Below are 19,829 nucleotides of genomic sequence, written 5' to 3'. Positions count from 1 at the left end.
CTAATTTATGGCTGTGATGGCATGAACAGAAATGTAAAAATTATTTTTTAAAATTCATGATGTACCAACTGATCTTATTCGAATAGGAATGGAATGACTATCGGCTAAGATGGGACCCAGGAAAATATGAAGGGATTGATAAACTCAGACTAGCTTCTCAGCATCTTTGGCTCCCTGATATAGTATTATACAACAAGTGAGTAATTCATCCATCATTTGGGATTTTGGTGCCATGAGGTAATTATGTATTCCATTTATAGTCTGTAAAACCTGTTTGGCTGAATATGCGGATATAACGCCTCTTTTTCAACCTAAAGGGTAAAATGTAGATCTGGGAATCTGAAATGTTTTGCCTGAAAAGTCAGGGGTGATTCCAGGATCTGGTGCTCTCCCAGGGGAGTGCCACTCTTTGGGAGTGTATCTGGGCAAATAATGGATGTTCAACTCTAGATTTTCTGAGATGTGCTGGTCAATGAGAGCTCCAATTCACAGACTCACCCTGTTCACCTGTTTTCAGATGCTGAATGATTTTAAATGTTCACCTTAAACATTCATTGACCAACTGACTAACACTTCGCGCCCCCCCCCCCCCCACCCCCACACTTTAACCTGACTACCCCCTGACCCAACTTCCCAATCCTACCACCAGACTACCCCCCCAGACCCAACCTAACTAACCCCCAACTGGACTCCACAACCTGACATCCCCCCGGACCACCTGACTACCCCCCTACCGGCATCCCAACCAGACCCAACTACCCATCCGACCCAACCACCCCCTGACCTAAACCGACCCGGCTACTTCCTTACCACCTGACCACCCACCCACCCACTTCACTCCCCCCACCCATCTCACCCATCTACACACCTACCCATCTCACCCAACTGCCCACTCATCCACCTATTCACTCACCCACCTACCCATCTACCCATCTCACCCAGCTACCCACTCATCCACCTACTCACTCACCCACCCACTCACCTCACCCACCTGTCTACCTCACACCTAACCAGTTACCCAGCTCACACATCTACCCACTTCACCCACCTACCCACTTCACCCACCTGCGCACCCACCTCACCCACCTCACCAACCTCACCCACCTACCCACCCTCATCCGTTCACCCATTTACAAACCCACACTCAAAGACTAGATCTTTGAACCTACCATACAGAATACAGCAGCTAGTGCCGTAAAAAGGGGGCATGTCCACTCCACCCCGACTCTACTCTGCTCACTGGAGTTAGAAGGGAGGTGCTGCACGTTTTTCTGATAGTTGGGATCATAAGGTCTTGGATGAAGTGCACAGGTCGGGAGAATCTTCCCGCACAGCGGCAGTACACACAGCATCGCTGCTACTCGGAAGATTCGGGTCATGCCGCCCTGACTTGGAAACATGCTGCTGTTCTTTCATTGTTGCTGAGTGAAAAACCTGAAGTTCCTTACCTAACAGCATTGTGGGAGCACCTTCACCTCACAGACTACAACAGTTCAAGAAGCAGTTAGGGGTGGACAATAAATGCTGGCCTTGCCAGCACCACCCAAACATAGCAAATTAATTGAAAAAAAACCACTGTGTACTTCCAGCATTCTCTGTTTTTATTTTAGTACTTTTTTGTAGATATATAATGAATTTTTAATCTTTATTGACTTGCACTGTTGAGCCCTCTTATTGATTTAATTGCGATATTGATAAAACTGCACTGTTGAATGCTGATATGAACCATAGCTAATGAATGCAATTTAAATGTTTAACTCATTTCAATATGAGACCTATGTTACTCAATATTTTTACATTTCATTTGATGAATGCTGCCAGCTGACAATGGGAGGAGGAATATGAAGGGGAAGCAGTTATCTTCACCTCTCCATATCCCAAATACCTGCTCAGTATGCAGGGGTTGTGAGAAAGTATTCCTATGAGCCTCGTTGCTTTGATTCTTTGAGGGAGAAGGAAGAAATTTGGGGAACTATTCCCCTCTTTCCCCAACATTTGACTCCAGGAGGTGGGAAATCTTAATGGCAATCAAGTCACTTCAGTCTTGTTCATGATATTCTGTTCTTTGTCAAACATTCAAATGTTGAAAGCAGCACCGAAAAGAGCCACAAGGCTAATCCTCAGTGTTCTTGGTCTAAGTTATGAGAACAGACTGGAGAGACTTGGGCATTTCATCCTAGAAAAAGGCATCCAATAGATAATCCCATAAAGGCCTATAAATAAGATTTCTCAAATTAATCAGGAATATGACTTTAAATTAAAAGGTGGAGTAGAACAAAAGGATACAAATACAAACTAGAGAACATTACTCTTAGCACAGATATCAGGAAATGTGGAAGGTGTGGAATGAATTTCCAGATAGGGGAAAAGCTTGGAATTGGTTGCCACCTTGGTGAGGAAGGCATCACGATTAATAGCTGAATCAGAGAGGGTAAAACTTCCTTTCGAGTCGTTTGACTCAAAAGCCTTTAGGTACAATGAAGGGGTAGCACAGTTTAATTAGAGTGGGTCTGACATGTAACATCCAGTGGACTACACCATTCTTAATGTGTTCCCCTCACAAACAGTGTCAGTGACAGGCAAAATACCGATGGAACTCCGTGCAGCTCCATGAGGTGAGGAATTTATTGCATTCCCCAAATTGTTTTGCGAACCCCTAGTCCTAAACAGTTCTTTTGTGCTTTTCCTTCACTCCCAGTGCTGATGGGACCTATGAGGTGTCTCTCTACACTAATGCAATCGTATACAACAATGGAAATGTGTTCTGGCTGCCTCCTGCCATCTACAAGAGTGCCTGCAGAATTGAAGTGAAACACTTCCCTTTCGACCAACAAAACTGTACCTTGAAATTTCGATCGTGGACGTATGATCACACTGAAATTGATTTAGTCCTAAGCAGTGATGTTGCGAGCAGGGACGACTTCAAGCCCAGTGGGGAATGGGATATTGTCTCTCTGCCAGGGAGAAGGAATGAGATTCCAACAGACCCAACTTATGTTGATATCACATATGATTTTATCATCAAGAGGAAACCATTATTTTATACCATTAACCTGATCATCCCCTGTGTGCTGATCACTTCTCTTGCAATTTTGGTGTTCTACTTGCCCTCTGATTGTGGCGAGAAAATAACTCTGTGCATTTCTGTTCTGCTGGCGCTAACTGTCTTCTTACTGCTTATCTCAAAGATTGTTCCGCCAACCTCACTGGATGTGCCCCTAATAGGCAAGTACCTGATGTTTACCATGGTCCTGGTTACCTTCTCAATAGTTACTAGCGTCTGTGTATTGAACGTCCACCATCGGTCACCCAGCACCCACACCATGCCCGAGTGGGTGAAGCAAATGTTTCTCAGAAAGCTGCCTGCCCTATTATTTATGAAGCGCCCTGAGAATCGAAGTATGAAGGACAGTATCGGAAAGAAGCAGTCGTCTGCTGGTACAGGTAGCAAGGCAGATCAAGCTGATGTTCAAACATGCTATGTGAATAAAGAGTCAGCAAAAAAACATGGCTGGCGGTTAGGAGATATGTCTGACAATCAAGATTTAAGAAAGAAGGGGTCAACAAAGATTGATACCAGTGTGCAAGAGGCTGTTGATGGTGTTAGATTCATAGCGGAGCATATGAAGAGTGAAGATGATGATCAGAGTGTGAGTTTATCCCTTTCTACCTCTTATTTTGACACTGAATGAAGCTAAAATGAGCGAACAGTGAAAAACAGACAAGTTAATGTTTCATTTTATGGATGTTTTAATTAAGGATTCATTTTCAGCATCAAGCCCTGCCGAATTTACAATATTGTTTTGCGCACAAGCTCAACAGAAAGAGAACAGTGGAAGTTTACAGCACAGGAGGATGCCGTTCAGCTCAGTGTCTTTGTAGAAACATTTTGTGAGACCAATCTAAAACTAATGCTATTGTCCTACTGGCTCTCCATGGCTTTGCTTCCAATATGCAAACTGATAGCTATGTTGCAAGAACTTTATTGAGCGTACCTTAATAGATACAGTGGTTGTGCACCAGTAACTTCCGATAGCAACCCATTTCATACTCTGGTCTGCATATAAATGCATGTTCTAGCCTTTCTCCTTGCTTTCTTATTGACAGTTTTAAACTGATGACCCTTTAAAACTGACTCCCCAACCAGAGGAAATAGCTTTTCCAAATTCACGCTATCACAAATCCCTCAGGATAAAAACAATTATTCTATCTTCTCTTAGCCCTCTCTACCCCAAGGTGAATGACAAGTTTCAATGAGGATTTGTCATTGTGAAGGAGAGCCAAAAAACATGAACATTGTTTTCACCACAATGATATGATTTCTTAATTGCATTACTGCCTTACAATGCTTAAGAAGTCATTTCATCTCAGTGTTTAGCAAACAAAAAGATGTACCAAAGATTCTAGAAGAGCTGTGTGGCCTTCAAACAAGCAGAACTTCATAGTCACACACCCTCCTGAGGTGAACCCTGTCACCAAATGCAGCCCTGCCCTGCCAGTCAGAAAACCGGGCACCTTCACCACACCTTAGTTATAAATGATAAGAAGTCTGACCGCACCCTTTCCACTCAAAAAGGAATCATGCAATCACCTGCCTTAAATGCTAGAAGGACAAGGGCAGCAGACACATGGGAACACCACTGCCTGGAAGTTCCCCCTCACCATTCTGACTATTGCTGCTCCTTCACTGTCGCTGGGTCAAAATCCTGGAGCTCCCTCCCTAACAGCACTGCGGGTGTACCTACACCACATTGACCGCTGCAGTTCAAGAAGTCGGCTCACCACCACCTTCTCAAGGGCAATTAGGGATGGACAATAAATGCTGGCCTAGCCAGCGACGCCAACATGCCATGAATCACTACAAAAAAAGCTCACCCTTCCAATACATTCCATAACAGAACTGAATTCTGCTACTAACATCCCAACTCTCTCACTTATCCGAAATTTGACCAACTTGCACACCTCCTAATGACTAAAGTCAACTTTCTCTGTTGCCTTACTGAGACCACAGAGCTCCAACCACCTTAGTGAGATATAAGAATATAGGAGCGGGAATAGGCTATTTGTCCCCTCAAGTCTGTTCTACCATTCAATGAGATCATGACTGATCTGTGACCTGACTCCATACACCCATGTATGCCCCATATCGCTTAATACCTTTGACTAAAAAACTCTACTGATGTCAGTTTTAAAATTAATAATTGATCGAACATCAATTGCCATTTGCAGAAGAGCGTTCCAAACTTCTAGCACCCTTTGTGCTGGAAAAGTGTTTCCTAATTTAATTCTTAAACGGTCTGGCTCTAATCTTTTGACTATGCCCCCTACTACTAGACTCTCCAGCTAGCAGAAATAATTTCTCCAAATTTACCCTATCTGTTCCCCTTGATATCTTGAAAACCTCAATCAACTCATGCTTAACCTTCTAAGATCCAGGGAGTACAACCCCAATTTGTTTTACTTCTCCTCGTAGCTTAACCCTTGGAGTCCAGGTATCATTCTAGTAAAGAAAAACAGAAAATGCTGGATATGCTCAGCAGGGTAGGCAGCATCAATTCTGATGTAAGGTCATTGACTTGAAACATTAACTCTGTTTCTCTCTTCACAGATGCTGCCTGCTCTGCAAAGGATTTCCAGCATTTTCTGCTTTTATTCCAGATTCCCAGAATCTGCAGTGTTTTGCTTTTGTATCATTCTGTTAAATCCATGCTCCAAGCCGATTGGGCTGGATTTAGTTCTGCCGTCGCTGCCTCCTCTGGCAGGTGTGAAAGTGGTCAGGAATCTGGAGTGGGAAGGGTGCGGCTGTTGGAACCTGCTCACGTAGCCCCAAGCTCACGAATATGGGTGATTCAGGCTTTCCACCTGATCACAGGTGCAGGCGGCTCTGATGTTGGGAAGCCCACACTACCTGATCCCAGTGCAGGAGATGGCAGTGTGTGTAAAGGGCAGACAGCCCTGTGTTAGAGCTACAGGTTGGCATGCACTCATTGCTATGCAGCATGGTTCCTCTGCACTGCTGAGCCCCCCAGCACTCGAGGATGAAGGAATACAGGGTGAAGGATTCCCATAATGCCACAACTTCGCCCTTTCTTTAAAAACAGCCTCTGAAGTGTTGTCCCCTCAGGGACTCAGACCTTGACGCCATTTTAATGAGTGATCCCTCTGTCTCTCGGCTATACACTGCCCCTTTATTTTTTGGACCCAAATACTTGTGGCATATGGAGATCCCGTCTCATCTCTCAGCACGTTAGATTATCAAGTTTCAACATGGAGAAAAGTTCTCCAAAAATAATCCACTGCCCTGTGACTTATTGTCCTGCAAGTCAAAAGGACCCTCACAGTGAGTCAGTTAAGCCACATTTAGGTTACTAGCTTTTAGTGGATGGGTTATTGAAGGCACGAGAGGCTTGTGTCAGTTTCACATAATCGAGAAGGCTGCATTAAATCTGGTGAATAAGATTTCAATTAAATATAAGTGGTCTATTATGCATAAAGATGAGGTTCCCATCACTACTCCTGCAATGTGTAACTCACCTCCTGACTACCCAAAGCCTGCCCAATATCTATAAGGCACAAGTCAGGAGTGTGATGGAATAGTCTCCACTTGTCTGGATGAGTGCAGCTCCCACAACACTCAAGAAGCTTGACACCATTTAGGACAAAGCAGCCCGCTTGATTGGTACCACATCCACAAACATTCACCCCCTCCATCTCTGACGCACAGTAGCAACAGCGTTTATCATCTATAAGATGCACTGCAAGAATTCATCAAGGCTCTTTCGACAGCACCTTCCAAACCCATGACCACTGCCACCTAGAAGGATAAGAGCAGTAGATAGATGGGAACACCACCACCTGGAAGTTCCCCTCCAAGTTCCCCTCCAAGTTACTCACCATCCTTACTTGGAAATATACCGCCTTCATTGTTGCTGCATCAAAATCTTGGAACTCCCTAACAGCACTGTGGATGTACCTACACCACATGGACTCCAGCGGCTCAAAAAGGCAGCTCACCACCACCTTCTCATGGGCAACTAGGGACGGGCAATAAATGCTGGCCCAGCCAGCGAAGCCCACATCCCGTAAATAAATTTTAAAAAATGGTCCCACACTCTTCTCTCACTCTCTCACTGTTAAAGGCCCCATTCCTCTCACATTCACTTCCTGTAAATGACCATGCTGTTTCTCTCTCACTCTCATGCTGAAAAAAAAAGGAGGAAAAGCCAGCTAGCTATTATTGTGGAATTACTGGAATCTTCCGCACATAGGAGAGAGAGGTTTCAGGTCTTTTCCCTTTTAGGCTAGGAGCTATTCAGCTACACTGCTTCTCACACAAACTGGTCACCTGGTCAGGAGCCAATTACAATGTTGTTATCAGGCAGCTCCCTTGGTCCAGGGCTGCTTTCTGGCACCATCCTGTCTTTCATGGCACACTCTGTGCCATGACTGCAACTTTGTATATATCTCTTCCTGTCCCACTGGACATGTCTTTCAACCTGCAGCCAATTCTAATCCACAATCCAACAGAAAATAAAAAGATATGTTCTTTACAACAGTCCCACGGAAATAAAAAGATATGTTCCTTACACGCCTCCTTGCCCAATCACTTAACGAACCTATGTCCCTTTGCAGCCCTTTGCAACCTCCTCACCGATTACTTCCTCACCTAGATTTCTATCGTTAGAAAAACTGGATAGTTACACTCGGTCCCCTCATTCAAATCATTAATATAGTCTGTAAATAGCTGAAGCCCAACCCTGATTCCTGTTGTTCACCAATCTGCAGTCCATGCTAATATATTACCCCCAATCCCCTGAGCCCTTTCTGCTATAGCAAATTCTTTTGTGATACTTTATCAAGTGCCTTCTGAATTTCCATAAACACTACACCCACTAGTTCCACCTTATTCCCTGCGCCAGTCACACCATCAAAAAATTCTGATATATTTGTCAAACACAATTTCCCTTTCATAAAATTGCATTGATTCTGCCTAAATATATAGTGATTTTCTAATTCCCCTTTTGTGACATTCTTAATATCTGTACAGGTAATTTGATAGCCCAGCAGTTTTTTTTTTTGTTTAATTGGACACATTAGGAGAAGGGTTAGATAATATCCTGAGCTTTATTTCTAACCTTCAGAGAGCATACCCCCTCCCCCCCACCCCGTTACAATAGTTGATGTGCAATGGCATTCATCCTCTTCAAAGATGTTGGCTCTGCTGGAACTTACGCCTGTGGTTAAGACAGTAAGATTTCTTTACTCAATTATGTGACATTTTTAACTTTCTAATTCAATGCACTTCACTGCTGGGGTAAACATTTACTCTGGGTGCTTGAGGGAGTTTGGGATTACTGCAGGAAGCTGTTTAATCTCCCTGTAAATGTTTGTAGGCCAGAGTTACACCTGGAACAATGCACATTCATTTTTATTTTTTTGTGAACTTCAGGTTAGTCAGTGATGTGAAGGTAACTCACTTCTATAATGTTCAAAAAGTAAACATCGCCCAAAACAAAACTGTTTGTTACTTATAAATCCAGATTTTGGTAGATTTAATCATATATCCCATAGATAGGAATTCTTGTTCCATCTGATCAGTAAGACAATTTGAGTTAACACAATGGGGAAAAAAAAATCACTTATCACGCTCAGCAAAGGAGCTGTTCATTATAAACACTAATAATCACAAAGTTGGCCCACATTTTCCTCCCAATTACTGTTTATCTCATGAGAGATTCATACTGGGTGATGTAGGATAATGGGTCAAGTGTTCCTTCACCATTGAGATTTTCCTCTACCTGAGCTCTGAAGTCACCTGCACTCACAGCAATCCTGCTCACATCATACTTGTGATAACTAGGTGACCCTTTAATGAAGCCCATTCCATCACCATCCCTTGCAATGTGCAAATTTGTTCCTGTGTTTCCCTCAAAAATAGTGACGACACCTCAAATAATTAATTGATTTTAATGTGCTTTATGATGCTCCGAGCATTTAAAGGCACTTTATAAATGCAAATTCGTTCTTCTTTCCTACTTAATATCTGTTGCCAATCTCTAAGAATCAATAGCTGTGTAAAAGATATGAAGCAGCTTATCATGCATATGAATGCATTCTAAACAAGGGGCTACTGTGATATCCTTTGAAAGAACCTACAATCCAGCACTATTCACAGGCCAGAGGAAAGTGCTGGCTGCTTGACTGGCAGTGGCTCATGACACCAGGTCAGAATTCAAGAATCCCCCCCACCACTGAGCGATGGTTATGGTCACATTTTCACTGCGCAGACCATAGGAATTCTGAAGGCACGTATCAGACCCCTGGGTAAATTTGGGGAAGGACCCTAAACAATCCTGCTACGATCATAGAGTCATAGAATGATTACAGCACAGAAGGAGGCCATTCAGCTCATCAGAAATGTACTGGCTTTCTGCAAAGCAATTTAGCTACCACCTTAATCCCATAACTCTGAAAACAAATTATTTTGAGGTAATTATCCAATTCACTTTGGTTGTACTGGCGATTTCAGACCTAAAAGTAGACTTAATGAAATTTCTACCTCATTATTCTGAAAGTGCAATGGCTGTTGTGAAACACACCTCCCCTACGAACCCCTCTTTTGTTGCTCCCCCAGATGTACCACAGCATAAAGTGGAGGAGGAGCAGCAGCAAGAGGAACCTGGTCCAATTACGAGGATGAATATTGGATCTCGGGCCTCACAAACGTTATTCGGGTGAATTGCTCCCTCAGGCACCCTCACGCATTTTATAATGCCGAGCGCCAGGCCGCTTAACTCCCCGGCAGGACCCCGAAAGGGCATCCCAGGGGGTGGGAGGGAAGAACGGGAGAGGGGCCGATCGCAGGATGACATCAACCCTTATGGGTGCTGTGGATTCAAGAGGAGCCCTCCTCCTCCTCCTCCTGGCTGCACATCAAACTTAAGAAGAAAGTAATCTACTTTTCTGGAGGTGGCTGATCACTCCACTCAGGGCAACTCAATTTTGTTGCAGACTCGTAAAACAGTCTATAGGCACCTCATGAGCAAATTAATGGCTGTTTTGGGCAGTCACCCGGGACACACAGCAACCAACTTCTGTGCAATAAGGTCCCACAAACAGCAATGAGATAATGAGTAGATTAATCCGTTTTTGTTTTAACTCATCTCTGGTAGCCAAGTTGTCAGAACCATATTGATTTGCCAATTATATTTATGTTTTTTCTTGTCCTTGTGCCTTTCTTCCAATTTACCAATTTCCACCCAAATTTTTACTTTTACTTCCAAAGAGAACGGCAGCAATCTTTTTCATTGGCCTGAATTGAGTGTCTACTCTCAGTGTTCCAGCATTGTTGCTGGAGCACGAGGGAATTTTCAGTCTCATGGTGCGTGAGGTGAAAGCAAAGTCAGCTCAGTGAAACGGAATTCCCTGGAGATACTTACGCTGTAAGGGTTAATTTGCTTGCTTAAATAATGAGACTATCACCCAGATTTGCATAACCTTTTGAATTCATGTCTAAGATGCAAATTTCCAGCAGTCCCCAGGCAGCATAGTATTAATATTTTATTAGTTCTCTTTTTATTTCTACTTCAGCACCAGAACATTTTATTTCTCATGCAGTGCCACAAAGTAAGCCCATAATGTTGCTGTACAATTCTTGTTCCCCTTCATGGGGTTGAAAGATGGGGCAGTTTTTAAAATTCATTAATGGTATGTAGGCATCGCTGGCTAGGCCAGCATTTAGTGTCCATCCCTAACTGCCCTTGAGAAAATGATGGTGAGCTGCTTTCTTGAAAAACTGCAGTCCATGTGATGTAGGTTCACCCACAGTGCTGTTAGGGAGGGAGCTCTAGGATTTTAATCCAGCAACAGTGAAGGAACGGTGATATATTTCCAAGTCAGGATGGTGAGTGGCTTGGAGGGAAACTTCCAGATGGTAGTGTTCCCATCTATCTGCTGCCCTTATCCTTCTAGATGGTAGTGGTCATGGGTTTGGAAGGTGCTGTCTAAGGAGGCTCGGTGTGTTCCTGCAGTGCATCTTGTAAATAGTACACACTGCTGCTACTGTGCATAGGCAGTGGAGGAAGTGAATGTTTGTGGATGTGGTGCCAATCAAATGGGCTGTTTCATCCTGGATGGTGTCAAGCTTCTTGAGTGTTGTTGGAGCTGCACTTATCCGGGCAAGTGGGGTGTATTCTATCATACTCCTAACTTGTGCCTTGCAGATGGTGACAGACTTTGGGGAATCAAGAGGTGAGCTACTCACCAAAGGATTCCTAGCCTCTGACCTGCTCTTGTAGCCACAGTATTTATATAGCTACTCCAGTTCAGTTTCTGGTCAATGGTAACCACTAGGATGTTGACGGTGGGGGATTCAGTGATGGTAATACCACTGAATGTCAAGGGGCGATGGTTAGATTCTCTCTTGTTGGAGATGGCCATTGTCTGTGTGACATGAGTGTTACTTGCCACTTGTCAGCCCCAACTTGGATATTGTCCAGGTCTTGCTGCATTTAGACATGGACTGCTTGAGTATCTGAGGAGTCGTGAATGCTGTTGAACATTGTACAATCATCAGCAAACATCCCTACTTCGACCCTATGATGGAAGGAAGGTCATTGATGAAGCACCTGAAGATGGTTGGGCCAAGGACACTACCCTGGGGTGTTCCTGCAGTGATGTCCTGGAACTGAAATGATTGACCTCCAACAACCACAAACATCTTCCTTTGTGCTAGGTATGACTCCAACCTGCAGAGAGTTTCCCCCCTGATTCCCATTGACTCCAGTTTTGCTAGGGCTCCGTGATGCCACACTTGGTCAAATGCAGCCTTGATGTCACCCCACCTCTGGAGTTCAGCTCCTTTGTCTGTGCTTGAACCAGGAATGTAATGATGTCAATAACTGACTGGCCCTGGCAGAACCCAAACTGAGCATCAGTGAGTAGCTTATTGCTAAGCATGTGCCGCTTGACAGCACTGTTGATGACCCCCTCCATCACTTTACTGATGACCAAGAGTAGACTGATGCAGCGGTAATTGGTCCTGTTGGATTTGTCCTGCTTTTTGTGTACAGGACATACCTGGGCAATTTTCCACATTGCCAGGTGGATGCCAGTGTTGTAGCTGTACTGGAACAGCTTGGGGCAGCGGCAGGTTCTAGAACACAAGTCTTCAGTATTATTGCCGGAATATTGTCAGGGCCCATAGCCTTTGCAGCATCCAGTGACTTCAGCTGTTTCTTGATATCACATGGAGTGAATCAAATTGGTTGAAGACTGGCATCTGTGATGCTGTGTACCTTTGGAGGAGGCCAAGATGGATCATCCACTCGGCGCTTCTGGCTGAAGATTGTTTCAAATGCTTCAGCCTTATCTTTTTCACTGAAGTGCGGGGCTCCTCCATCATTGAGGACTGGGATATTTGTGGAGCCTCCACCTCCAGTGAGTTGTTTAATTGTCCACCACCTTTCACGACTGATATGGCAGGATTGCAAGAGCTTAGATCTGGTCCTTTGGCTGTGGAATTGCATACTGTAGCCTCCTAGTCTTTTAAGCCTATTTTACTATTTATCAAGTTGTCAGCAGCAGTTCCTTTCAGAAGACTCTTAAAAGAATATGCTGGATTGGTAGAATATTGGCCCTGAATTTCAATTGGACCAGAGAAGATGGAGAGTAGGTGCCTTGCCCAGCTGGGTGCTGGTATATTGGCTATAACCCAGTTCCACTAGGTGTCTACCCCATACTGGAAGGACAGGAAGCTCTGGTCCACAGACAACAGATGCATATTTCACCCAGCATCCAGTGTACACCCCATTCCCCCCATCAACACCCTTCCAAAGTCAATGAGGTGTATCTGAAGAAATTCCCTGGGTTACTCAGACCTTGGAGAGTTGGTGTGCATTTGGTTGAGGCCGTTAGAAAGGCCCCCGTCACTTGCCAAGTCTCGTAATCAACAGTATGAATGTTTCAGAGCCACAGAAAACATTGAACTATTTTGAAAACTGTTTGTTTCCATACCTTGCTCGGCCCCTGAGCTGATTTTGGAACAATTTGACGGCATTCTGGTTTTCCTGGCTGGTGTCAGAGCGGAGCACAAGCTGTACCAATCACATGACCGATGCGCACAGGGCATCCCCCAAAGGAGCTTCCCTCTCCCCTCCCTTCCCACTATTTCACTAAGTTTGATTTTAAAAATAGCCTTCCCACTCGCGCCTGCCTTCTACTACCTAACACACAATATCTACACTGGAGACTGATTGAAGTCCTTAAGTGGCCATTACTTGGCCAGGCGGGCTAATTGGAGCCTAACCCACCCCTCCCAACTGCCCCTTCCCCCACATTATGGGGACCAGGTCAGGGGTGGACGGGTAACCGGTGAGTTATCTATCTATCATGTTTTATATGCCTTCCACTCACCAAAAACACGCTCAGTGGGGGAACCTAAAATCCAACCCCAAGTATCTGAAGGTTTGTGCAATGATTGGCAAAAACAAGTCAATTTCTAAATACACATCCAGTCTTCTGAAGCAGTTAATCTGTCATGCCATGCTCGTGTGCTGGAAACTATGCCTTAATATTAACCCCCACCCATCACCATTGCCCCATCCTGCCCAGAACAGGTGAGAGAGGGTCGAGGTGGTTAAAGAATTAAATATAGGGAAGGGAGCCTCAGTGCAAGTGCCCATTGCCTTATTTACATGAACAGGTAGCGGTGAGTTTAAGTGTCCTGCTGTTTGGAGTTTACACTTCATTAACGTAATTAAATCAGCTCTGATGGAGCTGTTGGGAGTCCTACTTAAACTTCAGTGGTTTCCCAGAGTTCAGGAAGTCTGGCAGTGAAAGACAGACGGGAGCTGCCACCCACCCTAGGTCATGTTTTTTGCAGCATGTCTTGTGGACCAGAAGGGGAAGGAGTGTTCTGCCCAAGCCCTCAAGGCTACTGCTCATGGCCTCTCTCTGCCAATAAACAAGGAACATCCACTGGTCCCCAGCTGTTGGTGTACGGTCCAACCCTCCCACCAGGCGCTAGGTGGCAAACATAGTAACAAAATGCTAATAAGGCCCTGCCATTAATTTCAGCAGGACTCTGCATTTCCAGCCTTGGGGGGTTCATCCGCCATTTCTAGGCTCACCAATACCCTCTCCCCACCCCCCCATAAACATCGGGGCCACTGGATCTCAGGAAGGAATCAGCAGAATTATGTTTTAGATTGGTGTCAACTTCCTTCGTGTGAGGATGAAGTAACATGAATTTTCACAGCGCCTTTTTATGATCTCAAGACATCTCAAAGCACCTTATATCCAAAGAGGTGATTTTGAAGTGTAAACATTTAAGAAATGGAGAAAAATTGGCATGGCAATTTGTGCACTAATATGCCACAAACAGCAAATGATAATAACCAGATAATATGTTTTAGTGATGGTGGTTGGACGATAAGTATAAACCAGGGCACCAGGGATAACTCTCTGGGTCTTCTTCAAAATAGTGCCATGGGATCTTTTGCATCCCCCTCAGGGGCCAGATGGAGCCTCAGTTTAATGTTTCCTTCAAATGATGGCACCTCCGAAAGTGAAGCACTCTCTTTAACACTGTGCCGCAGCGTCAGATGGATTATTGTCCTGTTATGGCACAGCTGATGGTAAATGCTGAGTTGTTCAAATCCCAGTGGGAAACTTGAAACAACTTGTTTTTCAATTTGTATAAATTTTGAGATGCGTGCCTGAATTCAATAGTAATAAGATGACCAAGTCTTATAGGCTTTTACAAAACTAGATTAAACATTTATTAATAGAAGAAATGACTTTACATACATAGATAGATCTACAAATTACGACTATAATTGCTAAATCCCCTAATCAATCTAACTCCCAGTTACACTTTCATTAAGGCAACAGTAAGACACTTCGATTTTAAAAGACCCAGGCAAAGAAACATGATACCCTGAACAAGTTGAATTCCAAGAGAGATTTCTTAACTTAAGTCCTTTGAGGACAGCAGCTTGAGGCATAGGTGATGAAGGCTTTTCACACTTGTAAGATCTTAAAAATGCCTACCCTTACACACAGCCCTTGCTCCTTCTTTATACATATCTTCCTCTTTGAATGCAAATAGCCATTGTTCCACTATGTCATTGGACTTTATCTCCCTGATAATAAAACCTTCTCAAAGCATTAATTTCTAGCAGTAATCTTTGGGAAAAATAAACACGTTCTAAACTTCACCTGGCTCGGTGACATATTTCACCACTCCTTTGAAAACAATCTAGTCTGGTTTATTTCAAAATGCAAATGTTCCCTTGACACCCAAGTTTCTAAACTTCCCCATGTTTATCTAATTAACATTTCAAACTTAACCTCTCTTCTTAGATCAAAGCACCCAGACTAGCTGCCTCTAATTCAGTTAAATTTCACGTGCAACACACAGGCACACAAAGATACATCCCACTATTACTGTATTTTACAATAAATTCCAATAGCATTATGAGAATTATTACATCTTCCTGACAGTCCATTAAGAATTGACATCTGGAAAAACTCAGCAGGTCTGGCAGCATCTGCGGAGAGGAACACAGTCAACCGTATTCCTCTCTGCAGATGCTGCCAGACCTGCTGAGTTTTTCCAGGTATTTTTATTTTTGTTTTGGATTTGCAGCATCTGCAGTTTTTTGCTTTTATCTAGTGTTAACTGTGTTCCTCTCCGCAGATGCTGCCAGACCTGCTGAGTTTTTCCAGGTATTTTTATTTTTGTTTTGGATTTCCAGCATCCGCAGTCTTTTGCTTTTATCTAAGAAGTGACATCTGTTGTGCTTAACTTGGAGTAATGTATAGGCACATTAAGTAATTGAGATTATGTCATAAATTGAGTGAATAACTCCAGTAGACGGCAAAGGTTTCTTATCCCTGTCCTTCCCGGAACAAAAAAACAGTAAAAAGTGGAAAATAAGAATACTGACTGAACTGGTCTTGTGTGGCTTAAAATGGAGCACCAGTAAAAACTGTGAAATAAGAGTACTGGTCTGAACTGTTTGTTTTCCATCTGGGTTGTAAGATGTTCCAAATTGTGCTACTCGCATTATAGATGGAGTTTATAGAGACTAGTCTTATTCTCCTCTTTTTGGCATTTTCGCTCTGCTAACAGGTGTTATAGCAGATTGTGACTAGCAAAGCTTATAAGAAAACTGTGTGATTTGAATGACATGCTATTATCCTATATGACTTAAAGCGTAGTGGCATAGCTTTCCAAAGTGGAATGAATTTGAATAGTCTACATGTAATTTTATCTACAGATGATAGAGTTATGTTAGCATCATATTTAAATTGTAGGGCCTAGGGTTCCAGAGGCCTAGGGTAACAATTTGAAGATTCCAACCACACTCAAGATGCTCGACACCATGCAGGATGAAACAACCATAGACCATAAGACATAGGAGCAGAAGTAGGCCATTCGACCCATCGAGTCTGCTCCGCCATTCAGTGAGATTGTGGCTGATCTGATAACCCTCAACTCTGCATTCCTGACCTTTCCCTTACTGATTCCCTTACTGATTAAAACTCTGTCGATCTCAGTTTTGAATATACTTAAGAACCCAGCCTCTACAGCCCTCTGCAGTAAAGAAGTCCACAGATGCACTACCCTCTAAGAGAAGAAATTCCTCCTCATCTCTGCATAAAGGGTGACCCCTTACTCTGAGATAATGCTCTCTGGTCCTAGGCTCTCCCACAAGGGGAAACAACCTCTCAGCATCTACCTTGTCAAGCCCCTAAGAATCTTATATGTTTCAATAAGGTCGCTTCTCATTCTTCTAAACTCCAATGAGTACAGGCCCAACCTACTCAACCTCTCCTCATTAGAAAACTCCTTCATCCCCGGGATCAACCTAGTGAACGTTCTCTGGGCTGCCTCCAATGCCAGTATATCTTTCCTTAGCTTAGGGGACCAAAACTGTTCATAATATTCTAGGCATGGCCTAAACTTGTGCCTTGTATAGTTTTAGCAAGACTTCCCTATATTTATACTTCATTCCCTTTGAAATAAAGGCCAACATTCCATTTGCCTTCCCTTTTACCTACAGAACTTGGATGCTAGCATTTTGTGATTCATGCACGAGGACCCCCAAATCCCTCTGTTTGGCAGCTTTCTGCAGTCTTTCTCTATTTAAATAATATTCAGCTCCTCTATTCTTCCTGCCAAAGTGCATAACCTCAAATTTTCCTACATTATATTCCATCTGCTAAGTTTTTGCCTACTCACTTAACCTGTCTATATCACTCTGTAGAGTCTTTGTATCATCCTCACCACTTGCCTTCCCACCTATTTTTGTGTCATCCGCAAACTTTGTGATAGTACATTCACTTCCTTCATCCAAGTCATTAATATATATTGTGAATAATTGTGGCCCCAGCACTGATCCCTGTGGTACTCCACTAGTTGCAGGTTGCCATCCTGAAAATGTCCCCCTTATCCCAACTCTCTGTCTTCTATTAGTTAGCCAATCCTGTATCCATGCTAATATACTACCCCTGACACCATGGGCTCTTATCTTATTAAGTAGCCTTATGCGTGGTACCTTATCAAACGCCTTTTGGAAATACAAATATATCACATCCACTGGTTCCCCTTTATCTGTCCTGCTTGTTAACTCCTCAAAAAATTCTAATAAATTTGTCGAGCATGATTCCCCCTTCATGAAGCCATGGTGACTCTGTTTGATTATATTAGGCATTTCTAAATGCTCTGCTATTATATCCTTTATAATAGACTGTAACATTTTCCCACTTGACTGGCACCCAATCCCCAACCCATCCACAACCTTCAAGATGGCAGCGATTCACAGTGACAGCAGCGTGCACCATCAACACTTTCCAAACTCACGAACTCTACCAACTAAAAGAAGAAAGGCAGCAGATGAATGGGAACACCACCACCTGCAAGTTGCCCTCCAAGTCACACACTATCCTGACTTAGAATTATGACGCTGTTCCTTCACTGTCACTGGGTCAAAACCCTGGAACTCCCTCCCTAACAGTACTGTGGATGTACCAACATCACATGGACTGCAGTAGTTCAAGAAGGCAGCTCATCACCACCTTCTCAAGGGCAATTAGGGGTGGGTAATAAATGCTGGCCTACATACCATGAACAAATAAAAAAAAAGCGCAAGTTAAAATCCTGTCATAACAGCTGGGAATTTAAATTACAATTTAAATAAATTATTTAATTAAAAAGCTAGTCACCAATAATAATGACCATGAAGCTCTCAAATTGCCCTAAAAACCCACCGAGTTCACTTATGCCCTTTAGGGAAGGAAATCTGTCATCCTTACCTAGTCTGGTCAACATGTGACTCCAGATTCATAGCAGTGTGATTGTTGATTAAATGAACTCTGAAATGGCCTAGCAAGCTACTCAGATATATTCAAGAATGCAGCTCACCATCACCTTCTCAAGGGCAATCAGGAATGGGCAGCAAATTTGTGGTCTTGCCAGCAATGACCCTATCCAATGAATGAATGTGTAAAAATGATAATGTATCACACACACAATCATTACACACAGTATAACATTCCCCATTTTCCATTGGTTTCAAAATGGGCCCTGGTGTGATTTAAGCCATGAAATTTAGAGAATGGATACAGATTGGGATCATCAATGAAAGAGTGGAAGGTCTGGATGATGTGCTGGACATCATTTCTATAACAAAGGACCAAGAAAGAATCTAGATACCAGTGCATTCTGTGCAGTATTTCCTTGTTAACATTTTAATGAACTATATTTCTACATTTATCAATCTTTGTTTTGCAGATCATTGAAGACTGGAAATATGTTGCTATGGTTATCGACCGGCTGTTTTTGTGGATATTTGTGCTTGTGTGTGTGGTTGGCACATTGGGACTCTATCTTCAACCTTTATTTCAAAATCACGCCTCACCAGATACATTTTCTGATACAGAATAGTTATCCATTTGTTCTTCCACGTGTAATTTTCCACATTTCAAAGAAAGTGAATATCAGACAACAAACAAGCATGTGTCGTTTACAGATACACAGCAGAAGTGAACTGCAACTTTGGATCATGTGTGATCATTTCATTTAAACACTGCTGCATGTTCATCTGAAAGTTAACTCAAATAGGTATAGTTGCCCTCTCTAGATTATCCCATTTCTCTGAATTGTTTAGGGTACAGATACACCACCGGTACAACAGCAATTGGCTCAACTGACTCTTGTTTAACACTTTTAAATGTTACTGGAGGGTCGCACTTGGTGGCTTGGGTGTCCATGATTGCCTGATTAGCTTTATGTTTGATTCAAATATTTCCACTTAAACAGGGAAAAATATGACAAAAGCAAATACAAAATGCTGATGGCATTGATGTTGTAGCAATCATCATCCCTCCTTAACCCTTACCACGCATTCTACACCAAAAGTTTTCGTTTCAACCTAATGACCTCTTTACTATTGAATTTTGATTAGGGTACTATCTTCAAGTAAACTTAATTGACAAAATCCTTAGGGACGAAGACTTGTAGATTGAAGATGTGTATGTACCTTTGATCTAGACGTCACGTGCAATTCATGCTGCTTCTTTGTATTTGTTTTTTGTCATATTTTTCCCTGTTTAAGAGGAAATATTTGAATCAAACATAACGCTAATCAGGCAATCATGGACACCCAAGCCACTAAGTGCGACCCTTCAGTAACTTCATCGGTGCCATTACATTGCTTGTTTGTGAGCATTTTGCATAAACACAGGTGCTTTTAAGTGAGTTTGAATTCAACTACCCATGAAAATCACAGTAGAAGGCTGTACGGTCCAAGTTATGAGGTATG

At 43.1% G+C, this 19,829-nt stretch overlaps 1 protein-coding gene across 1 annotated transcript in view; it reads left to right on the top strand.

Annotated features, from left to right (window-relative positions):
* LOC121276769 (neuronal acetylcholine receptor subunit beta-4-like) overlaps positions 1-18,952 on the top strand; it is a 34,087-nt gene extending 15,135 nt beyond the window's left edge. The window contains exons 3-5 of the mRNA XM_041185314.1: positions 87-196; positions 2,699-3,650; positions 18,800-18,952. Coding sequence (XP_041041248.1) covers positions 87-196; positions 2,699-3,650; positions 18,800-18,952 — 1,215 coding nt within the window. The remainder of the gene's footprint in view (positions 1-86; positions 197-2,698; positions 3,651-18,799) is intronic.
* Positions 18,953-19,829: the final 877 nt, after the last annotated feature.

This window comes from Carcharodon carcharias, chromosome 4 (assembly GCF_017639515.1).
Source record: "Carcharodon carcharias isolate sCarCar2 chromosome 4, sCarCar2.pri, whole genome shotgun sequence".
Lineage (NCBI taxonomy): Eukaryota > Metazoa > Chordata > Chondrichthyes > Lamniformes > Lamnidae > Carcharodon > Carcharodon carcharias.
Note: the sequence above shows the minus strand (reverse complement) of the source record. Positions and strands in the feature narration are given on the sequence as shown.